This window comes from Calliopsis andreniformis, unplaced genomic scaffold (genome assembly GCF_051401765.1).
Source record: "Calliopsis andreniformis isolate RMS-2024a unplaced genomic scaffold, iyCalAndr_principal scaffold0022, whole genome shotgun sequence".
NCBI classification, from domain to species: Eukaryota; Metazoa; Arthropoda; class Insecta; order Hymenoptera; family Andrenidae; genus Calliopsis; species Calliopsis andreniformis.
In genome coordinates this window covers 2,718,814-2,743,389 of record NW_027480432.1, presented here as the reverse complement: position 1 = coordinate 2,743,389, position 24,576 = coordinate 2,718,814, and the positions used below count along the sequence as shown (strand labels likewise).

The following is a 24,576-nucleotide window of genomic DNA, read 5'->3' as shown; positions in this document are numbered from 1 at the left end:
CTTTGCCAACAAGTCGGTTGAATGTTTTCGTTCTGTTCAGTAATACAAATATTACTTTTCTGCTTGAGTTATCGTGAAGTGTTGAGACAAGAAATACTCGTGTGACTAGTAATTGCAGCATGTACATTAAGCAGGTATTGTAAAAAAATGATGAATTATTTTCTAAGTACCTGTCGCTTTTTGCGCGCCTCATACACTTCCTTTTCGACTTCCTTTCAACAGACGCTCACCATCTAAAGCAAATATTTCTATTATTGGATTTTACTATGTAAAAGATTTATAATCGACAAGATGTCTAGATTTTTTCTTCCCTAATGTCAACTAAAATATACAATTCTATGGTTAGATATGAGATCTCACTCTATCTAACATTACCTGAGAAATTAGAAATCTGTAATTGTAGTGAATGGACCTAGAAAATATGTTAATTTCGTTCTCTGAAGTGAAAATTTTACCTTAGTTCGAAGAAATTCAGTGATCATGTTCTATGCAATAAACTTCATTATTATCAGGTGATTATACAAGGGTTTAAGTCATACAGAGAACAAACAGTAGTAGAACCCTTTGACCCGAGGCACAATGTAGTAGGTAAGTGCATATATTTTAGTGGATTCCATAAAAAACACATTTTAGAATATTAATTATATACGTGATGTTTTTAATTTCAGTTGGGAGAAATGGTTCTGGCAAAAGCAATTTCTTTTATGCAATTCAGTTTGTTCTAAGCGATGAATTCTCACATCTCAGACCTGAACAGCGACAGGCTCTACTACATGAGGGCACAGGACCAAGAGTTATTTCTGCGCATGTGGAAATCATATTTGACAATTCTGATGGGAGATTACCAGTATGTAACATTTTTCAGATTATATTTTTTATTCATTTTTTTTATTTCTAATAATTTGATACCATTGTACAGATTGACAAAGAAGAAGTGTACTTGAGAAGAGTGATAGGCTCAAAGAAGGACCAATATTTCCTTAATAAAAGGATAGTAACTAGAAATGATGTCATGAATTTGTTAGAATCAGCAGGATTTTCAAGGTCTAATCCATATTACATTGTGAAGCAAGGAAAAGTATGTTTCATAAAGAATCTGAGATTTTTTGGAGTAAAAAATTAACAGATTATATTGTAGATCAATCAAATGGCTACAGCACCAGATTCTCAAAGACTTAAATTACTGAGAGAAGTAGCTGGTACCAGAGTATATGATGACAGAAGGGAAGAATCAAAATTTATCTTAAAAGAAACAGAGGGGAAGCTGGAAAAAATTCAGGACTTTTTACGTACAATAGGTAAATTATAATTTAATTTTTTAATAACTGTTTGGAAAGTTATTACTTCACAATTCTATTCCAGAGGAACGTTTGAAAACATTGGAAGAAGAAAAGGAAGAGCTTAAAGAATACCAGTGCTGGGATAAACAACGCCGTTGTCTGGAGTACACAATTCACGAACGAGAACTAAAGGAAAATAAAAGGAAATTAGAAGAACTCGAAAAATCTAGAGCTAACAGTGGCGCTGAGCAGGCAAGATTAGGCGCAGAAGCAAAAACTGCACAAGAAATGGTAAGAGCCGCCACAAAACGTTTTAAGGAAGCAAAGAAAGAAGTGCAAACTGCCAAAGAAGAACGGGATACTCTCAGGTAATATTCTTAACACTGTAGACAGAATTTTTTATGATAATTTGCATTGATTGTAAGTTACTAATTCATCTTTTTAGCGCTGAACAACAACAATTATTAAAAGAAAAAACTAAACTAACTCTAACTATTAACGATTTGTTAGAAGAAGTAAAAGGCGATAACGACAGCAGGAAACGCGCTCAACAGGAATTAGAAAAATTAAAAGTCAACATTGCAGCGAGAGAAGCAGAATTAGAAGAGCTCAAGCCAGAAGTAAGTTACATAGTAAAATATTTGATAAATTTGAGTGGTAAAATTCATGAATAATAATTTATTTTAGTATGAGGAAATGAAACGTGTAGAAGAGGAATGTACACGTGAATTGCAATTAAAAGAGCAAAAACGAAAAGAATTGTATGCTAAGCAGGGTCGTGGCAGCCAATTTACTAGCAGGGTACTTAATATAACTTTACTAAATGGAAGATGAAAATATAGTTAACATTCTTTAATAATTCCTTCGTATTAGGATGAAAGAGACAAATGGATACAAAATGAGCTTAAGCAACTTACCAAACAAATTAAAGATAAAGAGGAACATCAAAGAAAAATCAGTGAAGATCTAAAAAGAGATGCGGAGAAACAGATAACTTTAGAGAAAAAGATAGAAGAACATACGCGCGAAATGGAGCAGCAACGAGCTTCAATAGACGAACACAATAAACAATACTATGAATTAACTAAAGCAAAGGACCAGTGTCAAGCCACTCGAAAAGAGCAGTCTGTTTCTCGTACACTTTTTCGCTTACATTTTTACAAAATACACATTAAATTGATAATCTTACAGGTATCGCCAAGAGAGCGTATTACAACTAAATTTATCGGGTTTGAAAGAAGATTTAGCAAAAGCAGATCAAAGTTTAAGATCCATGGCTGGAAAACCTATTCTCAATGGTCGAGATAGCGTGCGAAAAGTACTAGATACGTTTCGGTAAGTATTCTTAAGTAGCTCTTTATACAAAGATTTTTCACTGATGTACGTTCGTTTTTTTAGAACACGCAAAGATATGGCCAACGAAGTGAGCAGCTACTATGGACCCGTGATTGAGAATTTCAGTTGCGACAAAAGTGTTTATATGGCTGTAGAAGTGACTGCTGGAAACCGGTTATTTCATCATATCGTAGAGACAGATAAATTTGGAACAAAAATTCTTAAAGAAATGAACAATCAGCGACTTCCTGGAGAAGTAACATTTATGCCTTTAAATCGCCTTCATGTGAAAGATCAAGATTATCCAGAAACAAGTGATGCTATACCTATGATATCACAATTGAACTATGATCCGAAATATGATAAAGCATTGAGGTTCGTGAACAATGAAACGCACTTTGCATTACGTACAATTTTCAGTACAGGATATATCTTTAATCTTTAATTTATGAATACAGATATATTTTTGGAAAAACATTGATCTGCCGTAATTTAGAAGCTGCAACAAATCTAGCTCGTACCTCTGGTTTGGATTGTGTAACTCTGGAGGGTGATCAAGTCTCCTCGAAAGGATCGTTGACGGGTGGATACTTCAATACTTTGAGATCTCGTTTAGAAATACAGAAAACCAGATCGGAATTAATGTCTCAGATTTCATCTCTTGAATCTCAATTTGCGACCCTAAAAGAAGAGATTAGGAAGGCAGATCAAAATATTAGTTCCTACGTTAGTGAAATGCAGAGAACTGAGACCAAAAACAGTAAAGCTAAGTAAGTTATTACCTAATTCTATAGCATTTTCAGATAGATTAATTTTTATATTGTTGCAGAGATGTGTACGACAAAATGAAGGCAGAGATACGACTGATGAAGGAAGAACTGAGCGCAATAGAAAGATATCGTACGCCGAAGGAAAGAAGTCTTGCGCAATGTACGTCAAGTTTAGAAGCGATGCGTGCAACGAAAGAAGGTTTGGAGAGTGAATTACATCAGGAACTCATGGCACAATTATCAGTTGCTGATCAACGTCAGGTAAACAAAAAAAAGATAAGAAATTATAACAGATTAGTAATTAGGAATGTTATCTTTAGGTCGATACGTTGAACGATGATATAAGGCGCCTGACGAAGGATAATAAAGAGGCATTTGCAAAAAGAATGCGATTAGAGGCTGAAAAAAATAAATTGGAGAACTTACTAACTAATAATTTAGTCAGGAGGAAAGATGAATTAGTTCAGGCTTTGCAGGAAATATCGGTGGAAGATCGACAACGTCAATTAGAATCATCTAAAGCACAATTAGCGGATATTGAAAAAAGATTGGTAAAAGTAAATGCAGATTTCAAAGCCCAGAACGAAAGAGTAACTAACGCTATAAAAAAGGTAAAGATGGAAAAATGATTACATTTTTTAGAAATTGTGTCGTTTACACATTTTTTTCTATTTTTTTTTTTCTCTGTTAGCAAAAAGCAGAATCTGCAGAAGTTGAAAAGTGGAAAATTAAGGAAAAAGAAGCTCAGGAAAAGATAGAAGCCGATGCCAAGGATTTAGAAAAATTAGCCAGCAAATTAAATATACTGCAACAGAAAATAGTGGAATGCACACAAAAAATAACTGAACTTGGTGCACTACCTAGTCACGACGTATACTCCAAATTTAGCGCTATGACTACTAAGCAATTATTTAAAGAAATGGAGAAAGCAAACAATCACTTAAAAAAATACAGGTATAGCGACAATAGCATACGTGTAACAAATGTCATATCGGAATTGAACAACACTTATTAATCCTTCAAAATTCATTTTAGTCATGTAAATAAAAAAGCATTGGATCAATTCATGTCGTTCAGCGATCAAAAAGAAAAATTAGTAAAACGAAAAGAAGAATTAGACAGGGGTGATGAAAAAATCAAAGAATTAATGTCAGTGCTCGAGCAACGCAAATGTGAAGCAATTCAATTTACCTTTAAACAAGTATGTAGCGCAATATTATTTCACACTTATTTCCATTATTATTTTTATTCATTTCTCTCCGTTTTTAGGTAAGTAAATACTTTAGTGAAGTCTTTAAAAAACTTGTTCCATCGGGTCACGCACAATTAGTCATGAAGACAGCGGATGGTGACGAAGGTGATGAAACTACAACTGAAGCGGCTGACTCTGACAGATTTATTGGTGTTGGTAAGAAACTGCAGAGCATTTATTTTTTATAGAAGTAAGATTAAAAGTAAAAAAGTAAATGGTAAAAAATTTTCAACCTGGCGTAGGTATACGAGTATCTTTTACCGGTCATAAAGCTGAAATGAGGGAAATGAATCAATTGTCTGGTGGACAAAAATCATTGGTAGCATTAGCGTTAATATTCGCTATCCAAAAGTGCGATCCAGCGCCATTTTATTTATTTGACGAAATTGATCAAGCTCTGGATGCACAGCATAGGAAAGCAGTGGCAGACATGATTCATGAGCTTAGCTCTGATGCCCAGTTTATTACGACGACATTCAGGTAATTTTATAATACTATTGCAAGGCTCCTTATCGCTTATTTTGTTACTCACAGTTAGTAATGTTACAGACCAGAGTTGTTACAACACGCGAACAAATTTTATGGTGTCAAATTCAGAAATAAAGTGTCTCACGTGGTATGTGTAACACGAGACGAAGCAGCAGACTTTGTAGAAGATGATACTACACATGGTTAATGTAGAATATAAGTTATTTATAAATTATCAGTTTGGAATCGACTATTTTTCTTTAAATTGTTAGCTGTACAGCGATTAAATTAGCTAATTATTATTTCTCTGGGTCATATTCAAAGACGGCACAGCTTTTGTTAATGTACCTGTTTAGAGGACAGTAGACAGTACTTCTAGTTTCTCATTTAAATCACGTCTTTATCATTTACGTACTATCAAAATCTCGTCATTAAAGATACGAACAGGCTACATTTGGTGACATTTACATACGGTATTGAAAAAAAAAATTGTTGTCCGCATGATACAGCTTTGTAAATAATTCACTAGTGATGTAAGTGGATAAAGAAAATTTTTATTATATTAACAGCTACCTAAAAGTTTATATTTGTTTTTCTATTGTATTTAAATATGAATTACAATACATGTGTCATTTTAAAACAATTAGTCTTTATTTTTGTATCATATATATACAGAGATAAAAAAGAAGAATACAAAGAATTTTAATATTAAGTGTGAGACTGAAACAGAAAATTGTGTTTGACAAAATAATATCATTTTTCTTTACGTTGATTAGTTAAACTGTCATGCATACTTGTAACTGCATTTTCTACTAATTCTGTTATAACAACACCATTGACATCTATGAAATTTGCTACTGACTTTGTAATATTGGTTTCATTCACCTGCCCTGTAGCAGTATTTCTCACAGATAATACAAGATTATATTTGTCATCATGTTTCTTTAAATAAGAACTTGCTTCCCAAACAAGGTCAGGATTGAATCCTGCTGGATCTCTGTAAAACAATATACAATGTCTTATTTTACGATAAAAAATTCTCATGAATTATCAATACACAGAATGAAGGTTTACCTTTGAATTGCAACCACAAATATGCCCTTTTCCTTATATGTTATATATAATGTTAAAAGTCCCATCAAAAAGAAGTACAAAGATACACAAGCAAGTAAAACAGGTTTAGATGCTGGAAAGGGATATAAATAATCATAGAGTAAGGCAATAATAGCCAGTGTTATAGCAACACCACAAAGAGCTAATCTTCCATCTAATAAAGCAAAGTTTTCTATGTAATTATATTTTTTTGTAAGTACATCTTTAACTGCATCATCTAATGCATTTTTTACTGCACAACCATCCCATTTATTTACTTGTATTACCTAAAACAATAAATGGTATTAGTCTAAACAGTAAACACAAAAAGTTTGCTTTGCATATTCACTTTTTTAAACTATTCAATGTAATACGTGTCACATTAAACGAGTATACACGAAGCAAACATATGACATCCACCAATTGCACTGGAAGTATATATTTTTTTATACATCTTTTACACTACCATTACGCTTGCACTCATAGTAACTTACAGGATTTTCGTTATTCTTGTCTGCACCCATTTTAATATATGCTTATATTTTTTATATTTACGAAATTATAATTCCATACAGTACTTTCTTAACCTGCCATCAGCTCTGTATACTTGAATGCGTGCCTTCTATCACAGACAAGGCACGTAATAGATCTGTGATCACTATAATATAGTGCTCCTGGAAAGTCTTAATTTATTAATTTATTTACGATCTGATACGTATAATTATTGTACAGTCTCTAAGAACCATTATACAACAATGAAAATCTGTGAAAATTATTTATTTATTGCAAAAACAGTATTTAAAGAAATAGGCCGAAATTTGAACACTGAAACACTATCACCGCGTAGCGGCAAAATCTAGGAACTAACGCCTCATTTAACTTACGAACCGAACATCGTTTATTTATTAATTTATTGACAATTCGAGCATTTAGAGCTCGTATTAAGGCATTATAAATCATTAAATAATAATCTGAAACACGAACAGTCCATAGTTAATACAAAAAAACGATTTCTGGAAATTTATAAGGAGGCTACGCCCTTGCATCTTACGGATTTTCTGTGCCTCCGCCTATGACCCCCCCGCGTTTCAGCTTGCTGGCGAGGGACGCGCGGGTGGAAACTCAATTTTCAAATTCCGAGAGATGGCGCCACCAGTCCAGTAGAGTAAGGATCGTATCATCAGATCTCGGTGCCCCTTAGAAAACAATTTTTTAAATCATTAAAAAACAGTTAACAAACGATACTAATGCAGAAAATCATTTAGAATAGGCAAGAGAATAAGCAGCAGTTATCAAATATATGAATAAATTAATTAATAATCGCATAAATAAGTAATAAACATTTATTAATCAGTATTTCCCAATTTTTAGTATATTCAATGCTCGAATTCACCTATTTACTACTGCTTAGAAATAGGGGCATTATTATGTATAATTTACTATAATAATATTATCCGTTAATTGGTTTTTTAATGATTTAAAAAATTTATTCAAGGGGCCCCGGCACCCGATGATACGATCCTTATGAGAAGTATTAGTTTGCGGACCGCCGCTAGATGGCGAAGTTGTCGCTAGTATCTTTTCTTAAGGGCCGTATCTTTAGGGATCGGTGCCCTTAAAATTATTTAGGATCTCAATTATGTTATTATTAGCTTATTTATTCATATGTTTGATGCTTTTGCCTTTTCTCTTGCATATTCTGAATGATTTTTTATATTAATATTGTTTGTTAATTGCTTTCTTGTGATTTAAAATATTTTTTCGAAGGGAATTTACAAAAGCAGTTTTCTGGCATTAACTACAGAATGTTTGTGTTCAAGATTGTTGTATAATAAATTATTATGGCTCAAGAAGAACTCTGAATGCTCGTTTGTCAATAAATAAATAAATAAATAAACAAGACTTAGCATTACTTGTAAAATTTAAATGCTTAAAGTTTATTTTAGCCATAAGTAAACAATTTTGCTGCTCAATATTGTTGTAAAATGAATTCTATAGGTCATAGGATGCTTTTACATTCTCAAATTATATATAAATCAATAAATAAATAAGTTTTTTAGTTCTTGCATATTTTAAATCAGGCCTTAATTCATGAGCCTCTAGGCGGTATAGTGTTCCACTCTCCATGTTTGAGCAAATTATTTAAATGGTATTTTAACAATAAACAAACAAGTTTTATGAGTTGAATTCATTGAACAGCATGTTACAATTACTCTATACATATTATGTACCCTTATTCTACAGAGAAATATATAAATAAATAAAATATTCGAAGACAATGATTTCGTGGGGGCGCTACCATGGCTTTCATGCATCGGTAGTAGTAGGGAATGAATTTTTTGAGCCGGTTGTACGACAATCATTGATGGTGACAGTGGATGTCGTGTTTCTTTGAAGAATGCTGGCAAGATGGCGACGTATTTGAAGCGAACGTCAAAATTGTTTGATATTTCTTTGTCACGACCAACAGCTGAGATCAGTCTTCGAGATTTAATATGTCCAGTGTGCCGCAGTATTCTGATCGAACCCGTTACGTTACCGTGTACACACAACTTGTGTTTAAGATGTCTGAAAGGTACTTTCGAACACAATAGCCTGAGCTGTCCTCTTTGTAGAATACGAGTCGGTTCTTGGCTACGTACAGCGACGAAGACCGAAACTTTAGTGAATAACGGTCTGTGGGAAATCATCCAGACTAAATTCCCAAAAGAAATCGAGGATAAGTATAACGGCGACGACAGGGACATCGAATTGGGTCCTGGTGAGTTTTCTACGAAACGAGATAAACAAACGTAACATAACCTCTGTAAAAGTGTACACACAGATGCGTATGTGTACACACGTATAGCATACATGCGTTTGCATACATGAAGTAATACGAAAGAATCGTTTATTTTAATAAAGATTTTTCTAGTAACACTATTTTCACTTTTTATATTTATGTGTTTTTTGTGTAGACTTCTCCACAACTAATAAAATACTCAGTGTGGCTGGAGAAATTCGAAGGGAGTATGAAGTACAACTCCAAATGGCTGAGGAAGAAATACGGTCTCAAAGAAAGGCAGAAGAAATGGCAAGTGAGGCTTTGATTCGTAAAATTCGAGAGGAAGAGCAACAGCATCAGCTGGCTCAGTTGGCTCAGGATCAGTTACTTGCAAAGTCTTTAGCAAAGAAGCAAATTACAGAAAAGCACAAAGAAGTCTGTAACTATTATAATGATCTTCCTACTGCATCCAATAGCTCTTTTCAAACATCAAAATTTAATATTGCTGCCATGTCTGAGGTGAATCCGTGCAGAACAGAATCTCATAATGCAGAATGTGAACAAGAAGCCCCTTCTAATTATCAGGATGGATCAGGATTGAGAAGATCAAATATTGCGTTAATATCTAAGCATAGAGCAGAGAGATATGTTTCTAGTGTAAAGAGTGATTTGCCTAGCGAATGTAATGACACTATGACTAAGTTTTGTTGCCAGAAATCAGTGCCTGTATATAATACTATTGCAAGAACCTTGAAGCATCAAGTAAAAATGTTGGAACCTCATGCATCAAATTGTACAGTGGAGCCTGGGACATCCTTATCGAAAATATATGGTACTCAGAGTAAAGAGGAATTGCATGTACCAAGTGATGTTGTAAACAGTAAAAAGAAAAGTTTGGGAGTGGAAGTGTGCACAACTTTAGGGGATGATGATGAAAGAATGGGAAGTGCAGAAAGTGCAGGAAGCCATGATAGCATCAATCAAGAGATTCATCATTTTAAACCTATTAAAGCCATGCCAAGAACACCCTTAAAAATTTCCTCAGGTTAAATCATACTTTCATACTGTGGTATGTTTTAAATTTTTGTTGTTCAAATAATTATAATGTATTGTATTACAGATGGTAGACAAATAGATCCAAAATTAATTAGAGTTGTTCCTATACTTAAAAGGATATCCAATGTTATACCCAAACCCCCATCTCAAGCGCATTTAAAGCGAATCATCGGATGTTCGTGGAGTGCATTCCGAGGTGGGTTCATTCTACTCAATAATTTTATTAAAAATCGAATATTTCAGTATCTCTTTGAACAGATATTAAAACCTTCTTTTTAATTTGTAGGGAAAACAAGACAGACCCCTAAGGAAAAGGAAGCATACAAGGAAAGTATGGAAGGAGTTGAACAGAAACCATCAACATCCTACAATCAGCCACAAATCATCTCTAGTAAGATGACAAAATCTCAAACTCATGATAGTATACGTAAGCTTAATTTCGATTCCCAAATATCGTTCGATTCAAATAAAAATTATGCAAAGAGCGTAAACAAAATAATCAATGGTACAAAAGTTAGCAAAAGATTAACATTGGACGAGCATATGAATATTGAAAAGTTGCAAAAATCTTGGAAACCACATGTAAGAAACGGTATGGTGTGTAAATCTAAACGACAGAGAAACTTATGGGTTAAAAAGGATGCTAGAACGGCAGCCGCTGCAAAATATGTAGATGAAACTGAAACTAGAGATTCAACATCCTCGTCTGCTTCGATAAAAATGAGTTCACCATGCGACGATGTATTCGAGATGCAAACGGAGGACACTGTGATGACAGAGAACATTGCGGAAAGAATAAAGAAGAGGAAAACGGATGCAGGCAAGAGAGCTACGAATAGAATATCCTCCTTAAATTCGGAATCAGAGATAATCGTAAAAAGAAGCTCAAGGAAGAGGCTGTTCAAGAAGCAGGATCTGGAATTCAAAATTACAGACGATGTTCCCATTGCAATACAGAAAAAAAATAGAGTTAAGCTTACTGGCGTCGCATTAGCGAAATCGAAACAGCGAAGGGTATGTCGAGCGAAGCAATCCAGTACGGAGAGTTCTGAGAAAAGTGATGCCTCTGTAAGTTTAAGGCGACCTACGCGCAAGTTAAGACACAAAAACAGTTCTTCCATAAATAGCGAGCAAAACATGTACGAGGTCGAGGACAGTAACAATTACAATTCGTCCGAGTCCTGCAATGAAATGCAGGAGTGTATTTCGGAAAACAATAACACTACAGACTTGGAAGCAAGCAGAGAAAAAGGTGTTCTTTCAGACGAGGAGATAATTAAAGAGCAGGAACGAATGGAGAGATTAGTTATACAGGAGAAAGAAGACTTTGAGCTGGCACAGAGATTGCAAGCAAAGTTTGACGAAATGGAGAGAATAGCTGGTCGAACTAGACGATCGAGAAAGGCATTTGAAAACGAAACAATCGAGTTAGACTTGTACAAATTAAGTGTTGGGAAAAATGTACAAAAGGCAGACTCCCATACTGCCAAATCATCGGTTCTCAGTCACACTGTGAATACTGAGGTCAAGAAACGCGGCAGGCCTCCAAAGCGAGTAAAATAAAGTAAAATACACTGCATTATGCTGCACCTGAACTGCGAACCCTCCAAATGGATGTTCCTATAAATTGTAAAAAAAAGAAGGTTTGAATTGCTTCTTGTAAAATATTTTACGTATCTTAATCGAATTATTTGCGTGGTATCAAATACGTACCTGGATATATTAATGCGGCCGTGAAAAAGAATAAGAGATATCGATGCGTTATAGAAAAAATGTTTACCGTACGTATGTATAAACATATTTCGCAATATTTCTCGATTTGATTTACCTTTCTGATATTGGTAATCAGCGCACACATTTAATTGAGACGTAAGTGAAATGATTAACATTTCGACTAATAATTATTTCAGAGTACGACGTATTCTATAAGCACTTTCGTTACTTCAGTCTCTTTACTTTCTATGTTTACTACATAGTATTGATTGTTATATGAAAGATACTATCATTCTTGAGATTAAAATTATAGCTTTAAAAAAATCATTACGTTTAAACACGAACAAAAAATGCAACAGTATTTTATTATTGTGTCTAAAGAAAGTAGGGTCATTTTGATACTATACATTTCTTCCTTGTATAATTAAACAAAATGAACGTACTTGCAATTGAATGGTTTTATGTTTTTCTCTTAATCTCCGTCTGCATTGATTGTTACGAAAGTACAATCAAAGAAATAGTAAAACATGTTCCAAAGGGACATTTTTTGTGTGTCGTGTTATTTACAGCGGCCTTGATTACCATATTACCATCGAACGAACTAAGTATAATACGAAAAAAGATAGCGGGTGTAAACAAATTCAGGTATAACGGTAATAAATTATATAATCGCTTCTTGTCTATTCAAATGTTGAAATCTCGTAGTGTTTTCGATTTGCAATCGAATATCATAGACAAGTATATTTTTTTACCAAACAACCTCGCATTATGGACCTACGACACACTTTCAGTCTTTTTCGTATCTTTTAAAATTAAAAGCGACTTTGTTTTTTGACCATTCCTTGTAAGTTCATGGTCCACGTGCTTCATCATCATATTTCTATAGTTTTTCTCATTTTACTTCACTTTCTTTTGCATTATTAATCGGGCAATTTTTTAAAATATACATTTTATACTTGGATTTTAACAGAGAAAACTAAACTTCCTTCTTGTAATGCTCATAAAGAATAATTGAAACTCTTTCAAATTTTTTATTTTTGAAATTGTACTTTAACATTTTGAAGATGATATAGCGGTTGATATTAATTGAAATTTCCACCGCAATTATTATCAAGATTCGTTGGCAATATACGAAGAAAACGAAACACCATAGCCATATTATATACTATATTTCTCGTTCGACTTGGAACGTGTGGAGTCTACTAATTGTTATTTAAATATATATAAATATATATAGATTATACGTTTATAGTCGTGAAGAAATGAAATAGCGTTGACGGAGTTACAGATTTAGTCTCTGACGAACGACGAAAATCTGAAAGGTCGTGGGTCGAGAGTGCAATTACCTTTTCTCACCTTTCTATACCGAAAGGACTCCACGAGCGCAGGTGTCTATCGCCTAAAAGCAACCTGATAATAGCTACGACTAGCGTCAGACTTTACGGCTTGTTAGACTTATTTCTAGCCTCCGTCAATAGTGATAGTCTTTCACTTTTTTTATATGAACATGCTAGTTAAATATGTACGTTTTAAACAAACGTATGTTCATAATATTTAAAAAGTTCCGAGAGGAAAGTTAAGTGCTAGAATACGACTTACACGAATAATCGTACTAACAATGCGCGTTACTCGCGAGATTCTAGCGGAAACAGTCTATGAACTTGAACGACAAAAAAAAATAAGAAAAACTATAAACTGTATGAATGTATAGAGAAAATATTTACTTATAGATTGACTACAAAGTAGCCTCGATTACTTTACGTATCGTCCAAGGATGACGAGACACGATAGTTCTAAGTTCGAGGTCGGAAAAGTGAATTAAAGTGTAATATTATCGCACGAGATGAATTTAATAGAAAGAAAGGATGAAAAAAGTCATTTTTATATACGTTGCACGGTTTGCGATATGTAAAGAATGTATCGGGAGTGACCGGGGTGAATCAACACGAGTGTGTCGATGCGATGCTCTCCCTGGTGCGTTTTATATGTGAAAATTAATAAACAAACGTAATTATTCTACCAAGCATTTCTCCGTCATGTGCTTACGCAGCGAACGACCTCGCGATTACAAGACTAAGGCTGTGGTTACGTTGTGACTGCACACTATTTCGCCTGCAACGTAACCAGAGTCTATGATGTAGGTAAGACAGCAAGGACTAGCTGACCGTTCGGAGACATTGCTCGATCGTAGAACTTTTGAGTCCATGATCGATGTGTTAACGCTCAGTCAGCTACATTGAGTTACATCACTGATCTATAGCGCACAGCTGAAAAAATGCTAATGCGTATGCGCGCGACAATTCGGTCAAGGGTATTGCAGAGGTAAATATCCTGGTGTGGGACTCGTATAGCATATCGTTTCCGTGTTCAAATACGCTACCAATACAATCTCGCGATTACAATTTTCGTCAGCTACTTTGGCCGCGAGGATCCTTCAACTTTCAGCCCGCGAAAATAATCGAGACAGCTTGGAGCATTTCATAGTAATCGTGTAAGAAGCTATAATAGTAATACTATGTGTAATACTTTCTCTATCCGCTAGTTTTCCCGTTACATTTACGTTCACCGTGGATCCCATAATACGCTTTCCTACGATAAAAGTAAACGCTCACGAATCGATCTCACGCGAGAAATTCTATCACAACACTTGACACTTTCGCAAAGAAAAACTCGGTCATAGTTATACTTGCAGCATTAGAACGCATTTCCTACTATAACATTTCATACAAGAAATCCCATTCTCTGTAGCTCGACTTAGCATCACCTAAATTCTGTACACACAAGTTGTTGCGAAATCGTTTGAATAAGACAAAATTGGAAAGCTTTGAGAAGGTCAATAATGATAAAAAATATCTCACGGGAATAAAATTCGTGTAAAAAACAGGCTGCAGTTGACTAAACTTTAGGAGAAAGTAATATAGAAAAAAGGTGTCCTGACCGAGTCAATATTGAACCGTTCACAATGTGTTATAATAAAGAAACGCGAAGGCGAGTAGAGGCGAAAAAGGGAGTCACAGAGCGAGGAAGAGAAGCAAATGGTTGAAAAGCGAAAGAGGAAGTGAGAGGAAGTATGAGGGAGAGGCGCATGGGACAGGGGATAGAAACACGGCGAATGCAACGTGACCGAGGAACCACGTGATCAAGTTGGCCAATTGGAAGGTACGCGGTGCCGCGGTCACGTTGCACTCGGCGTGGCTCGGCCTCCCCCTTGCTCTTACGCGCTGCCTCTCCTTCTCTATGCTTCGTTTTAAGTTCTACGTTCGCATATGCAACCGACTGTTCCTTCTGCGCGCCGCGTTTTCCACCGCGAATTCTAGCAATCTTTTTACCTTCTTGAAAAAGTCAAATCCTCGCCGGGAGACGGTTTTCCTCGAGACTGTGACGCGTGACGTGCGCGTTTAGACACCGTATAGCAGAGCGACCTGCACTCTAATCGCTGTGTAGTGAATAGCAAGTATTTGTGAAACACATTCGCGGAAGATCGAATCGTGTGGTGCTACTGTGTGTCTGTGTGCGTGCGCACGCGTGCATGTACGCGTGCAAAATCGCTTTCCCGAGTTACGATAAGGTTTGTGTCCGGTGCATCAACAACGAAAGATAGAGCGGTATCGCATTAAGATATAATGTCAACGTTTGCAAACGATTGTAAGTATTTCTTGCAAATACATGACATTGATACGGCTGGAGTGCTAATCTGCTTGGTTGGTAACTTGGATAGTCGCGAAGTCTCTCGAGGTATCTTCGACTGTTTCAATGCGATTGTGCAATTCAGGGGTTCGTTCTTGCCAGGAATCGGTAACAACGTCGACGATAAGATCCAGCTCCGAGGTGCACATGTTCTTGCCGATCTTCTGCCGTAGAATCGCACACAATTACGTAGGTAGAGTGCCTGTTGTTTCATCGGCTTCTGAAGTTTATCTTCAATAATTTGACCGATCCATAACGTTGTCATCGGGGATATTACGTCTCCTACGCAAAAAAAGGGATAATGCCAGATGACACTTAAGTCGCGACTGTAAGAAAGTTACTACGTGAGTAAATATTTACAAAAGCTTACTTTTTGGGGATTGATGACATTCGCTTTACCCTCACAAACAGTCGCTTTATCTTCGTCACGGGGCTCATTCACATTCGATACATATCCATCCCCTGCCTTATGATTCTTCAACCCATCGATCTAACGGCTCGTTTACGTGACTCGCGTAGTTTATATCTCGCGGTTGTGAAGAATCGTGGTCCACGTAGGTGAAGCAAGGAAAACAGCGAGCTGAAAATACCAATATTTCTATAAAATCTGTTTTCCAACCCTCTATAATAAACTGTTTTACTCTCTCCTAATTTTTTTTGAAGATCTAATAAATCTAGCTCCTCGTTACGCTCTCATTTCATTCAAGTTTACGCGGAACGTACGTAGGTGCATTCGTTAATCGTCACGTGGAACAACAACACGCAAACATATAGATTAATAAGGTCGAGTAAACGAGCCTTCAGCACATGAGAGAAAACAGTGAATTATTAGGAACCGACGACGTCGCGCAACGCTGTTTTATCGGCAGAACGACGATCAAGAAGTGCACCGAGTTGTAACAGTTACGTCACGATCTATCAAAAGAAAAGAGAGGATTATGTCAGCGCGACAGCGCGTCGCGCCCATGTCTTAGCGTTGTATCAGCTCGTTTCCACTATAATTCACGCTGCGCAGTACAATTAGCTGATACTCTAATTCGCGTATTGTGCCTGCAATACCTAACGAGGCTGCTCAAGTGCGAACTAGACCGCTCGAATACCGGATCTTTCCATCGCGGAAACTCATTATCCCCGCGGAACAATTACGAAAGCGAGTTCATATCGGCGCGAGCCCTCGAGGCGCGGAGTTTGATCGTTCCATCGACGTGTTACACGATGATGCTGACGTTGCCGATTTTTATCGCAGCATCGTAAGTCGCATAACATGTCGAGAAGACACGCGGTGCAATCACGAAAAGTGTATAAAACTGTGTTCCACTAACATACATCCATTGCCAGATACGTAACGATATCGATTCCCTTCGTAACATGTTTCGTTTCGAAATGATTCGTGCTTTCGGTCGCCATCTTTAGCGCGCTCGGTACAGGGTGTTTAACAAACCGCGACAGAGTCCAAATAAACGTAAAGATACTCTATGTCCTCTTCTCTGTTCATTCGCTGGAAACGAACATGAATGATAATATGAGCTAATTAGTTAATTAGAATATTCGAGGGACTTACCTAATTCGAAATATTTTATTTCCATTTCGGCGCCAACTTACCCCGTTTCATTATTGTCGATGCTTCCTGTAAACGTCCTCGCATACCGATTATTTCTTCCGTTGATTCTGGTAAAGCAGTTCGCTCGAAATGCATATTCTTTGGATGATTAACAAGCCGAAGCAGCGGTCGCAACGAATTATCTTCGAGTTACTCGAGTCAGTGGAGCGTGCATACTAGGTTAAGTAAACAAGCGGTAAACTCGCGGCGAGCGACAGGCGAACTTTTTGACTCTGTCACACTCGCAGCAGGAAGTTAGAGAGTAGAACAGTATTACAGGATTCGAGGAAAATGCAGGAGCAGCGTGTGGAATAAATAAAAGCTGCATATACGATCGAAAAATCACATTCCCTCTTCTTTTTCTCGCGCAGCGACTCGCCGAAGTTGCGGCGATTTGGTTGGCGCAACTGATGCGCTGCACCGACTAGCGAGAAATTTGAACAATCGTTTTTTTGAACGCTAAAGAGAAGAACGACTAGATTTACGATTAACGATAAAGGAGCTGAGCTGGTGGGCAGATTTCGCGTTTCGAGAAACCCACCGGTATTATAATCGTATAATTATATAACACGTGTCTATATTCGGGCATAATAGGGAGTGAATGGTGGTTACGTGAATCGACCTGGAATTAATCTGCAGCTAACGAAGTTGGACGAAAATAAAAATCGCCTTTGGAAGCGCGTATTGTTCGTCGACGTGTTTTATACTGCGATATATTCCTGCGTGGCCCTAGTAATTCTGCTGATATCATTCGTAGAATAAAAAATAAATACGCCTTTGCGCATCGATACCGCATTTCTATTCAATGGATTTAATAGGATTTCTTGAACACAGATTCTTGAAATCGCTCTGATACTTTTGTGAGAATGAGTAGTCTGGGAGTGGACCCAAGCCCCAGACTGGTCCCAAAATATAAATAGAAACTGTTTTTGTTTAGAATACGATGAGCGCAGTGGAGTGGCCCGTAACTTGTCAGCCGTCTGTTAGCATATGTGTAGTACAGTAACGCGCTAAGTAGAATCGCCCAGGAGTAAGTCAGACGTTGGCCTCAGCGTCGGTCTTCTTCTTCCCCTTTCTCGCTGTAAATAAACGCACTCGGTTGCTCGGAAAAGTATCGCGTGCGCGGCTATAAATTATTAGCGATCTCCGGGACGGTAGAAAAGAGATTGAGAAATCGACAATTCTTGTCCGAAGTTCCAAGACTGTCGAAGAACCGGGGAACGTATCCGAGTGTGTCGGTTCAGAGGACGTAGTCGCGCGCGATACGAATCATCGACAGGCGATCCTCGAGAGACACGAGTTCTTCTTTTCTTTTCCATACAAACAGCGAAAAGATTCAATCGAGAGAATAGTAGATCGATCGAGCTCGGTCCCGACCTTGATGACCTAAAAAGCGGCTCTCCGCTCGGCAGAATCGATTCGTCAGGATGACGGTACTTGGAGGCTGAGGGTACTATTCGTCCAAGGTCGTGATTCGAGCAGAATCCACCAGGAGACGTATTCCCCGACGAAATCGTCTCTCCCTTGGGAGAGAGGGACGAACAGAGACAGGGAGTTGAGGAAACGAAAGGAGGGACGAGGGGGGCGAACCAAGAGATCCAAGGAGGGGGTAGGAGAAAAGAAAGAGAGACGATCGATTCGTCGAAAATGCACTCTCCCAATTGAACGGGGCGAACGCGATTATATCGAGAGAGGGCCGACGCGAAAGGGAGGAAGGGAAGAAGGGGGCAAAGGGGACCGAAGGAACCGGAACGAGAAGCGGAGGTGACTATGACGGGCAGTCGGAACAGCGAGATAAACCCGGAAGCGGCGTTACGTGGCGACGGCGGGAAACACATGGTTCATTGGTTTCGCAAAGGTCTTCGGTTGCACGACAATCCGTCACTGAGAGAGGGTCTCGCCGGGGCCACCACGTTTCGCTGCGTCTTTGTGCTGGACCCTTGGTTCGCCGGAAGCACCAACGTCGGCATCAATAAATGGAGGTGAGCGGCTCGCTTCCGGTATCGATCGGCCCCGATCGATCACGTGGCCTGTACACAGCCGCTGCACATTCTATGCAACATATTTTAAGGGGACTTCCTTCTTATTTCCTCCAGGTTTCTGCTGCAGTGCCTCGAGGACCTTGACTGTTCCCTGAGGAAACTGAACTCCAGACTGTTCGTGATACGAGGTCAGCCGGCGGACGCCCTGCCGAAGCTGTTCAAAGAATGGGGCACCACAGATCTGACCTTCGAGGAGGACCCAGAACCCTTCGGCCGCGTCAGGGACCATAACATCTCGGCACTCTGTAAGGAGCTTGGTATCTCGGTGGTCCAAAGGGTCTCGCACACTCTCTACAAGTTGGACGAGTGAGTCCAAACACCTATGTCCTACCCGCGTCCAGGCGAGCTTTTCTTTCCCCTCGATGTTTGCAACGCAGTCTGACGCTTTCCAGAAAGCTATCTATTTGAATATTGCAAGCATCGTTTTAGTGGGTTCGAATTCTCTTCGTTCAAACGCTGCACTGTACTTTCGTTCAGGAAGAAGGGAATTAGACGAACCCAGAGGCAGGAGCTCCATCGTTCCTTGTTTCAGGATTATCGAGAAAAATGGAGGGAAGTCACCGCTGACATATCATGAGTTTCAAAGTGTCATCGCCAGCATGGACTCCCCGGAACCCCCGGTGCCCACTGTCACCCCCGCCTGTATAGGCTCGGCTTATACTCCCTTGAAAGAGGACCACGATGATCATTATGGTGTGCCGACGCTGGAGGAACTCGGCAAGTATCCGATTCGCTTTCCAGGCTGTTTCTTTACACCTTTTGGTGACAATTCCAATTCTGCCATTTACCTACTCTACCTATGCTTCCACCTAAAAATATACAGGGTGATCCTCTCACTTGGGGACTCAAAAACAATCACAACATTTGGGTTACAATTCTATTGTGCATTTCTTGACTGGGAATCAATGGGAGCTCCACACTAGATATAGCTTTTAAATAAAACGATAGAATAGAAATATTTTTTATGAAGAAACAAGACCCTTTAAAGGATGAGGCCCAGGGCTGTAGTCTCCCCTAGCCCCCCTTAGCTCCTCTTTAATTTTCACTGCAATATTTTTGTGGCAGCACTGTCTTTGAGTCCCCAAACGAGAGGATCACCCTGTAGAAGGGCGTCTTTGTATGATCGCGAGCCCGCGCTAGGCGCAGCAGCTTATTACTCGACACGAAAGTGCTTTTACGGCGGCGAGTATAACCGGAGGAGAAGCAGCAGGCACGATCGTAAAATGTCGAAGCAAATTAATCGCAGTCGCAGTTCAGTGTGACCGTGGAGAGGGAGAAGAAGGAGGGTAGCGGGGAATAAACTGGAGGAGGAAATCTCTTCCGTGGAGAGGAGTAACTTATATTCCAATTGTTGACAGGCTTCGACACGGAGGGGCTTCTACCACCTGTGTGGGTCGGGGGTGAGAGCGAAGCCTTGGCTAGGCTGGACCGACATCTCGAGAGGAAGGCCTGGGTGGCCAGCTTCGGCAGGCCGAAAATGACTCCACAATCCCTGTTGCCCAGTCAAACAGGTCTCTCGCCCTATTTGCGATTCGGCTGCCTGAGCACCAGGCTCTTTTATTACCAGCTCACCGATCTCTACAAAAAGGTACAATGCTCTGAATCGCGGACCTCGTTTCGCTACTCTGTCGAGGAGAAAGAAGAAGCCGACCTAGTCTCCTATTCCTCGCGATATGGTCCACGAACTTCTCACGTCTGCTGGAATATTGCGCAATGTTGAAGACTATAGACATCAGCTTGTGGCGTGAAAAGGCTGACCCTAAGGGTACGCGATCTTCGCGATACTTACTTGCTAGAGTTCTTGAAGTATCCTCAAACTGTGTGCACTATAGTTGCTCTTCAGAAGTGCCTAGACGCGTACCCTGAAGTCTTCTTATTTCTCGCGCGAGTTGAGATCGAGGAATTTATGAATTCGTGAGAAATATCGCCGTGATCTGCGTTGCAGATAAAGAAGGCTGTCCCGCCGCTGTCACTGCACGGACAACTTTTGTGGCGCGAGTTCTTTTATTGCGCGGCCACGAAGAACCCGAATTTCGATCGCATGCAGGGGAACCCAATTTGCGTGCAGATTCCCTGGGACAAGAACGTCGAGGCGCTGGCCAAGTGGGCAAACGTGAGGGAACTGAAGAGAAATCGTTTCATCGCTCGGGATCAACGATCTCGAGTGGTGAATGTGGTAGGTTTCTAGAATGACGAAGACGTTTGATGAACAGGGCCAAACGGGGTTCCCATGGATAGACGCGATCATGACGCAGCTAAGGGAGGAAGGTTGGATCCATCAAATGGCTTGGCACGCTGTCGCTTGTTTCTTGACCAGAGGCGACCTTTGGATCTCTTGGGAGGAAGGGATGAAGGTAAAATGTCAGGTTGCTCTTTGGCATTTCAATTAGCATTAGGTGTAATACTCTCGCGAATCAATCGGTTGACTAACGTCTTCTTACTTCCCTTTTCTTCTTTTCTATCGAGATTACCAGCCGTTTCTCTTCGATAATCAAGCAGAATTGTAAGAGAATCTTTTTGCTTGTTACAAAGGTGTTCGACGAGCTTCTCCTTGACGCCGATTGGTCAGTGAACGCGGGGATGTGGATGTGGCTGTCGTGCAGCTCATTTTTCCAGCAGTTCTTCCACTGTTACTGTCCGGTGAAATTCGGCAGGAAGGCGGATCCCAATGGCGACTACATCAGGTAACATTAATCTAGACACCAAACGAATTTAGACCACTCGAGCGCTGCGCAAACATTGTCCGATCGTAGAGGCGAGATTGAACGTGCGAGGAACGTTTAATCCGCCCGCGATCGTGCCCGATTGATACCTAATGAAAATAGATGACTCCGTGTTGTGTTCTTTCTTTGTATTCTCTTCTGACACCAGACGATACTTGCCGGTTTTGAAATATTTCCCCACGAGGTACATCCACGAGCCGTGGAACGCGCCGATCAGCGTGCAGCAGACTGCCAAGTGTATCATTGGCAAGGACTATTCGCTACCGATGGTGAACCACAAGAAAAGCTCCAGCATCAACATCGAGAGGATGAGACAGGTCTATCAGCAGCTGAACAAGTACCGTGGAAATGGTAAGTGTTTTAATCTGTGTTTCGTTCGAAAAGTATTTGAAACTGTTACGAGAATATCTTTCTACTGTTGCAGGAGCCTCGATTAAAGGAGAAACAGTCGGTAAGTAACGCAATTCTCCTTAGTTTATTCGTCGCTTCCGTTTAACGAACCTCCACCAAGCGGGAGCAATTTTCGTTTAAGGTTTACTGAACGTGTTGCCGCCGCCAACCGTGAAAGAAAGCGAAGAGGAGAAGAAGAAGAAACAGCTCTCATTGTCGCCGAAGAGTCAACCGAAACTGGAAGCTCTGAATAAGACATCGCAGCAGCAGCAGCTTCCTCATCAGCATCAGCACCGACATCAGCATCAACATCAGCACCAACATCAACATCAGCATCATCATCAACATCAATAGCGACGGCACAGTAGGGGCAATAACGCGACAACTCAAGGAAACGAAATCTCGATTCATTCGCGTGTTTGTGTAGTTTATGATTATTTATTCGCGTTCTTTATCACGTGATCGTTCGAAAGTCACCACGGATCCATCTTCTCTACTCAGGAACAGATTGCGTTATCAATCGCCTAGCCTTCGGATCAATCCGATACGATGAACGTTCAAGAAAGTATTTTTAAGCGGAGGTGAGAGTCGTTGCAACGAAAACGTTTGACGAAAGCGTGTGCCGCGGGACGAGATGAGCAACGTCTATTTTTGAGATAAAAGATACATAGAATGACGCGCACTTTATATTCTTGTCGCTGTACATAAAACGCGTGCGTCATAAATAGATTTTTCATGTAAACCTGTCTGACGATTATTTTTTAATGCGATCTTCGAGACGCTGGCTACACCCACGCCTACCATTTACCGGCGAACGATACCTTATTTACTTACCATGTAAAGCGTTCCATCGTATTATCGATCTATCGTCAAAGGGAGGGGGAAATCAGGGAAACAAAGTTCAACGTGTCTCGGCTCAAGTTTTCTAATTAATTAAATTACGCCGAAACGTGTGAGAATAAATCGGTAATATTGACTTCGGAAAAAAAAAAGAAAGAAGTTCGCCGCCCCTATCACCTGGATAACAAACCTTCTAGGATTTAGTTCGTAGTTTATTTCGTCGTTTGCCATCGAAGGAAAAGGGAAACTTTTTACGACATCCATCTGTCGCGATAACGTGCACGCGGTTACGATCGTGCGCATCGTAGCGGATAAAAACGTTACGTCACTTGGGTTTTCTTTTATTTTTTTTTCATGTCAACAAATGATATATTTTTAGTGCCTATAGTACTTATAGTTTTACAGTACATTTCTCGTTAGATTTAAACAATTACAAATGAACGTTCTCCAACACTCAAAGACGGAACTCTAATGTTTCTCTTTTGCAAGCTACCTTTTTCTCTTTCTTGCATCGCACGCACCCACGCATTCACGCACAGACACGCAGTCTCTCTGTCTCTCATTCGCGCGTTTCGCATTTTTTCACACTGTAATTCTCCACTCTTCCTCTCTCTCTCTCTCTCTCTCTCTCTCTCTCGCTCTTTCTTTCTCTCTCGTTCTCTCTCTCTCTCTCTCTCTCACACACACACACACTCTCTCTCGTTCACACGCTCGCTCTTAAATTATAGATTTATTAATTTATTATTTTCTTCTTTCGCGTCTTGTGTGTCTGTCTTTATAAACGCTTATATGTCTCGTGGTGCATTGTTCTTACGATGCAAGGATCAAAAATTCGCGAGCCTCGGTGCTGTCGCGCTGGCGAATCTCCGAAATGCGTGGCGGCGTCGGTGATCAATGATCGGCTTCCCGAATACTCTCGGAATCGTACGATTAAGGGCACCGGCAGAAGTGGAAGGCGGAAAGGTGAACGAAGGTGAACGAAAACGAGCAGTGGAGGAATGGAGAGCCCATCGCAAAGATAAGTTTATTTTACATTCTACCGTCGCTCCAGATTACACGCCAACGGCTACTGCCACGCAGAAAACACCTGTTCCCGTTAGATCACAGAAGTTAAGCTGCGCTGGGCACGATGGGCAGATGATCATCCAGGTATCACCGTGTCGGCGACTCGATGATTTAAATAATATCAATAAACGCAATGAAACATGGCCGTGCCGCCCACTTTGGAACAGCCTGTACACGTGCAAAAGCATCGTCGCGGCTCGTGCATCCGTTCGCGGTGGTTGCCGTTTGTTTTCGCGAATACCGTGAATGCCAGGGCTGCCGCGAAATGTCGGGGTTATCGTAAATGTCGTACATAAATTCGCGATGCTGCTGGGATTCCTAGATTTCGAGGGAACGAGGCGCACGATCCTGCGTCCCGATCGTGACAGAATTGACAATAGAGGTTCAGAGGTACGTTTCATTTTCGGGGGAAGCACGCGATTGCCTTCCCTAGAAAGAAACACCACGAGGTTTCTCTCCCCTTTCCCCCCTTCTAATCCACGAAGCGCAGAGCCAGCTA

The 24,576-nt window shown here is 39.6% G+C and overlaps 4 protein-coding genes and 2 long non-coding RNA genes across 12 annotated transcripts; 4 read left to right on the top strand and 2 right to left on the bottom strand.

Annotated features, from left to right (window-relative positions):
• Positions 1–15: 15 nt before the first annotated feature.
• Smc3 (structural maintenance of chromosomes 3) lies at positions 16–5,751 on the top strand. Its single transcript, XM_076390951.1, has 19 exons — positions 16–134; positions 513–588; positions 669–847; positions 920–1,078; positions 1,139–1,298; positions 1,363–1,648; positions 1,726–1,900; positions 1,968–2,081; positions 2,154–2,404; positions 2,472–2,615; positions 2,679–2,990; positions 3,074–3,385; positions 3,445–3,646; positions 3,706–3,996; positions 4,077–4,339; positions 4,421–4,586; positions 4,655–4,793; positions 4,880–5,117; positions 5,187–5,751. The coding sequence occupies exons 1-19, from the start codon at positions 120–122 to the stop codon at positions 5,311–5,313; spliced, it is 3,609 nt and encodes a 1,202-aa protein (XP_076247066.1). The 5' UTR covers positions 16–119; the 3' UTR covers positions 5,314–5,751.
• Positions 5,733–6,920, bottom strand: Spase25 (Signal peptidase complex subunit Spase25). The gene is made up of 3 exons (XM_076390952.1): positions 6,692–6,920; positions 6,180–6,484; positions 5,733–6,102 (listed from the first exon to the last, which is right to left on the bottom strand). Exons 1-3 carry the CDS (start codon positions 6,719–6,721, stop codon positions 5,859–5,861), a joined length of 579 nt encoding a protein of 192 aa, XP_076247067.1. The 5' UTR covers positions 6,722–6,920; the 3' UTR covers positions 5,733–5,858.
• Positions 6,921–8,495: 1,575 nt separating this feature from the next.
• On the top strand, positions 8,496–11,581 carry LOC143186955 (uncharacterized). The gene is made up of 4 exons (XM_076390847.1): positions 8,496–8,958; positions 9,155–10,006; positions 10,082–10,213; positions 10,304–11,581. The coding sequence occupies exons 1-4, from the start codon at positions 8,607–8,609 to the stop codon at positions 11,578–11,580; spliced, it is 2,613 nt and encodes an 870-aa protein (XP_076246962.1). The 5' UTR covers positions 8,496–8,606; the 3' UTR covers position 11,581.
• A 3,440-nt stretch (positions 11,582–15,021) lies between these two features.
• On the top strand, positions 15,022–18,560 carry LOC143186956 (uncharacterized). 3 transcript variants are annotated; one of them, XR_013003124.1, is made up of 3 exons: positions 15,022–15,375; positions 15,503–15,610; positions 17,955–18,560. It is a non-coding gene; the product is annotated as an uncharacterized LOC143186956 (long non-coding RNA). The 3 variants fall into 3 exon arrangements; XR_013003123.1 differs by having other exon boundaries at positions 15,449–15,610; XR_013003122.1 differs by having other exon boundaries at positions 15,022–15,610.
• Positions 15,560–17,344, bottom strand: LOC143186957 (uncharacterized). Of its 2 annotated transcripts, XR_013003126.1 has the most exons (4): positions 17,020–17,068; positions 16,740–16,915; positions 15,788–15,997; positions 15,560–15,699 (listed from the first exon to the last, which is right to left on the bottom strand). It is a non-coding gene; the product is annotated as an uncharacterized LOC143186957 (long non-coding RNA). The 2 variants fall into 2 exon arrangements; XR_013003125.1 differs by lacking the exon at positions 16,740–16,915 and having other exon boundaries at positions 17,020–17,344.
• A 67-nt stretch (positions 18,561–18,627) lies between the features above and the next one.
• On the top strand, positions 18,628–22,918 carry Phr6-4 ((6-4)-photolyase). 4 transcript variants are annotated; one of them, XM_076391372.1, is made up of 10 exons: positions 18,628–18,999; positions 19,114–19,365; positions 19,592–19,776; positions 20,418–20,647; positions 21,005–21,235; positions 21,315–21,413; positions 21,592–21,743; positions 21,931–22,133; positions 22,207–22,233; positions 22,294–22,449. In XM_076391372.1, exons 1-10 carry the CDS (start codon positions 18,788–18,790, stop codon positions 22,311–22,313), a joined length of 1,611 nt encoding a protein of 536 aa, XP_076247487.1. In that variant the 5' UTR covers positions 18,628–18,787; the 3' UTR covers positions 22,314–22,449. The 4 variants fall into 4 exon arrangements, with proteins under 4 accessions (XP_076247487.1, XP_076247486.1, XP_076247484.1 ...); XM_076391371.1 differs by having other exon boundaries at positions 18,630–18,999; positions 21,967–22,133; positions 22,315–22,918; XM_076391369.1 differs by having other exon boundaries at positions 18,635–18,999; positions 22,315–22,918.
• The last annotated feature ends 1,658 nt before the right edge of the window (positions 22,919–24,576 follow it).

What these genes read in the sequence shown, in the direction of transcription:
- Phr6-4 (XM_076391369.1), top strand. Translation starts at nt 18,788, where the DNA reads ATGACGGGCAGTCGGAACAGCGAGATAAACCCGGAAGCGGCGTTACGT. An exon ending in GTCGGCATCAATAAATGGAG is followed by an intron (nt 19,000 to 19,113) that starts GTGAGCGGCTCG and finishes TATTTCCTCCAG; the next exon opens with GTTTCTGCTGCAGTGCCTCG. An exon ending in ACTCTCTACAAGTTGGACGA is followed by an intron (nt 19,366 to 19,591) that starts GTGAGTCCAAAC and finishes TCCTTGTTTCAG; the next exon opens with GATTATCGAGAAAAATGGAG.
- Smc3 (XM_076390951.1), top strand. An exon ending in GGACTTTTTACGTACAATAG is followed by an intron (nt 1,299 to 1,362) that starts GTAAATTATAAT and finishes ATTCTATTCCAG; the next exon opens with AGGAACGTTTGAAAACATTG. An exon ending in TTTATTACGACGACATTCAG is followed by an intron (nt 5,118 to 5,186) that starts GTAATTTTATAA and finishes GTAATGTTACAG; the next exon opens with ACCAGAGTTGTTACAACACG.
- LOC143186955 (XM_076390847.1), top strand. Translation starts at nt 8,607, where the DNA reads ATGGCGACGTATTTGAAGCGAACGTCAAAATTGTTTGATATTTCTTTG. An exon ending in ACCCTTAAAAATTTCCTCAG is followed by an intron (nt 10,007 to 10,081) that starts GTTAAATCATAC and finishes ATTGTATTACAG; the next exon opens with ATGGTAGACAAATAGATCCA. An exon ending in TTCGTGGAGTGCATTCCGAG is followed by an intron (nt 10,214 to 10,303) that starts GTGGGTTCATTC and finishes TTTAATTTGTAG; the next exon opens with GGAAAACAAGACAGACCCCT.
- Spase25 (XM_076390952.1), bottom strand. Translation starts at nt 6,721, where the DNA reads ATGGGTGCAGACAAGAATAACGAAAATCCT. An exon ending in ACAAGAATAACGAAAATCCT is followed by an intron (nt 6,485 to 6,691) that starts GTAAGTTACTAT and finishes TTATTGTTTTAG; the next exon opens with GTAATACAAGTAAATAAATG. An exon ending in TTTGTGGTTGCAATTCAAAG is followed by an intron (nt 6,103 to 6,179) that starts GTAAACCTTCAT and finishes ATTGTTTTACAG; the next exon opens with AGATCCAGCAGGATTCAATC.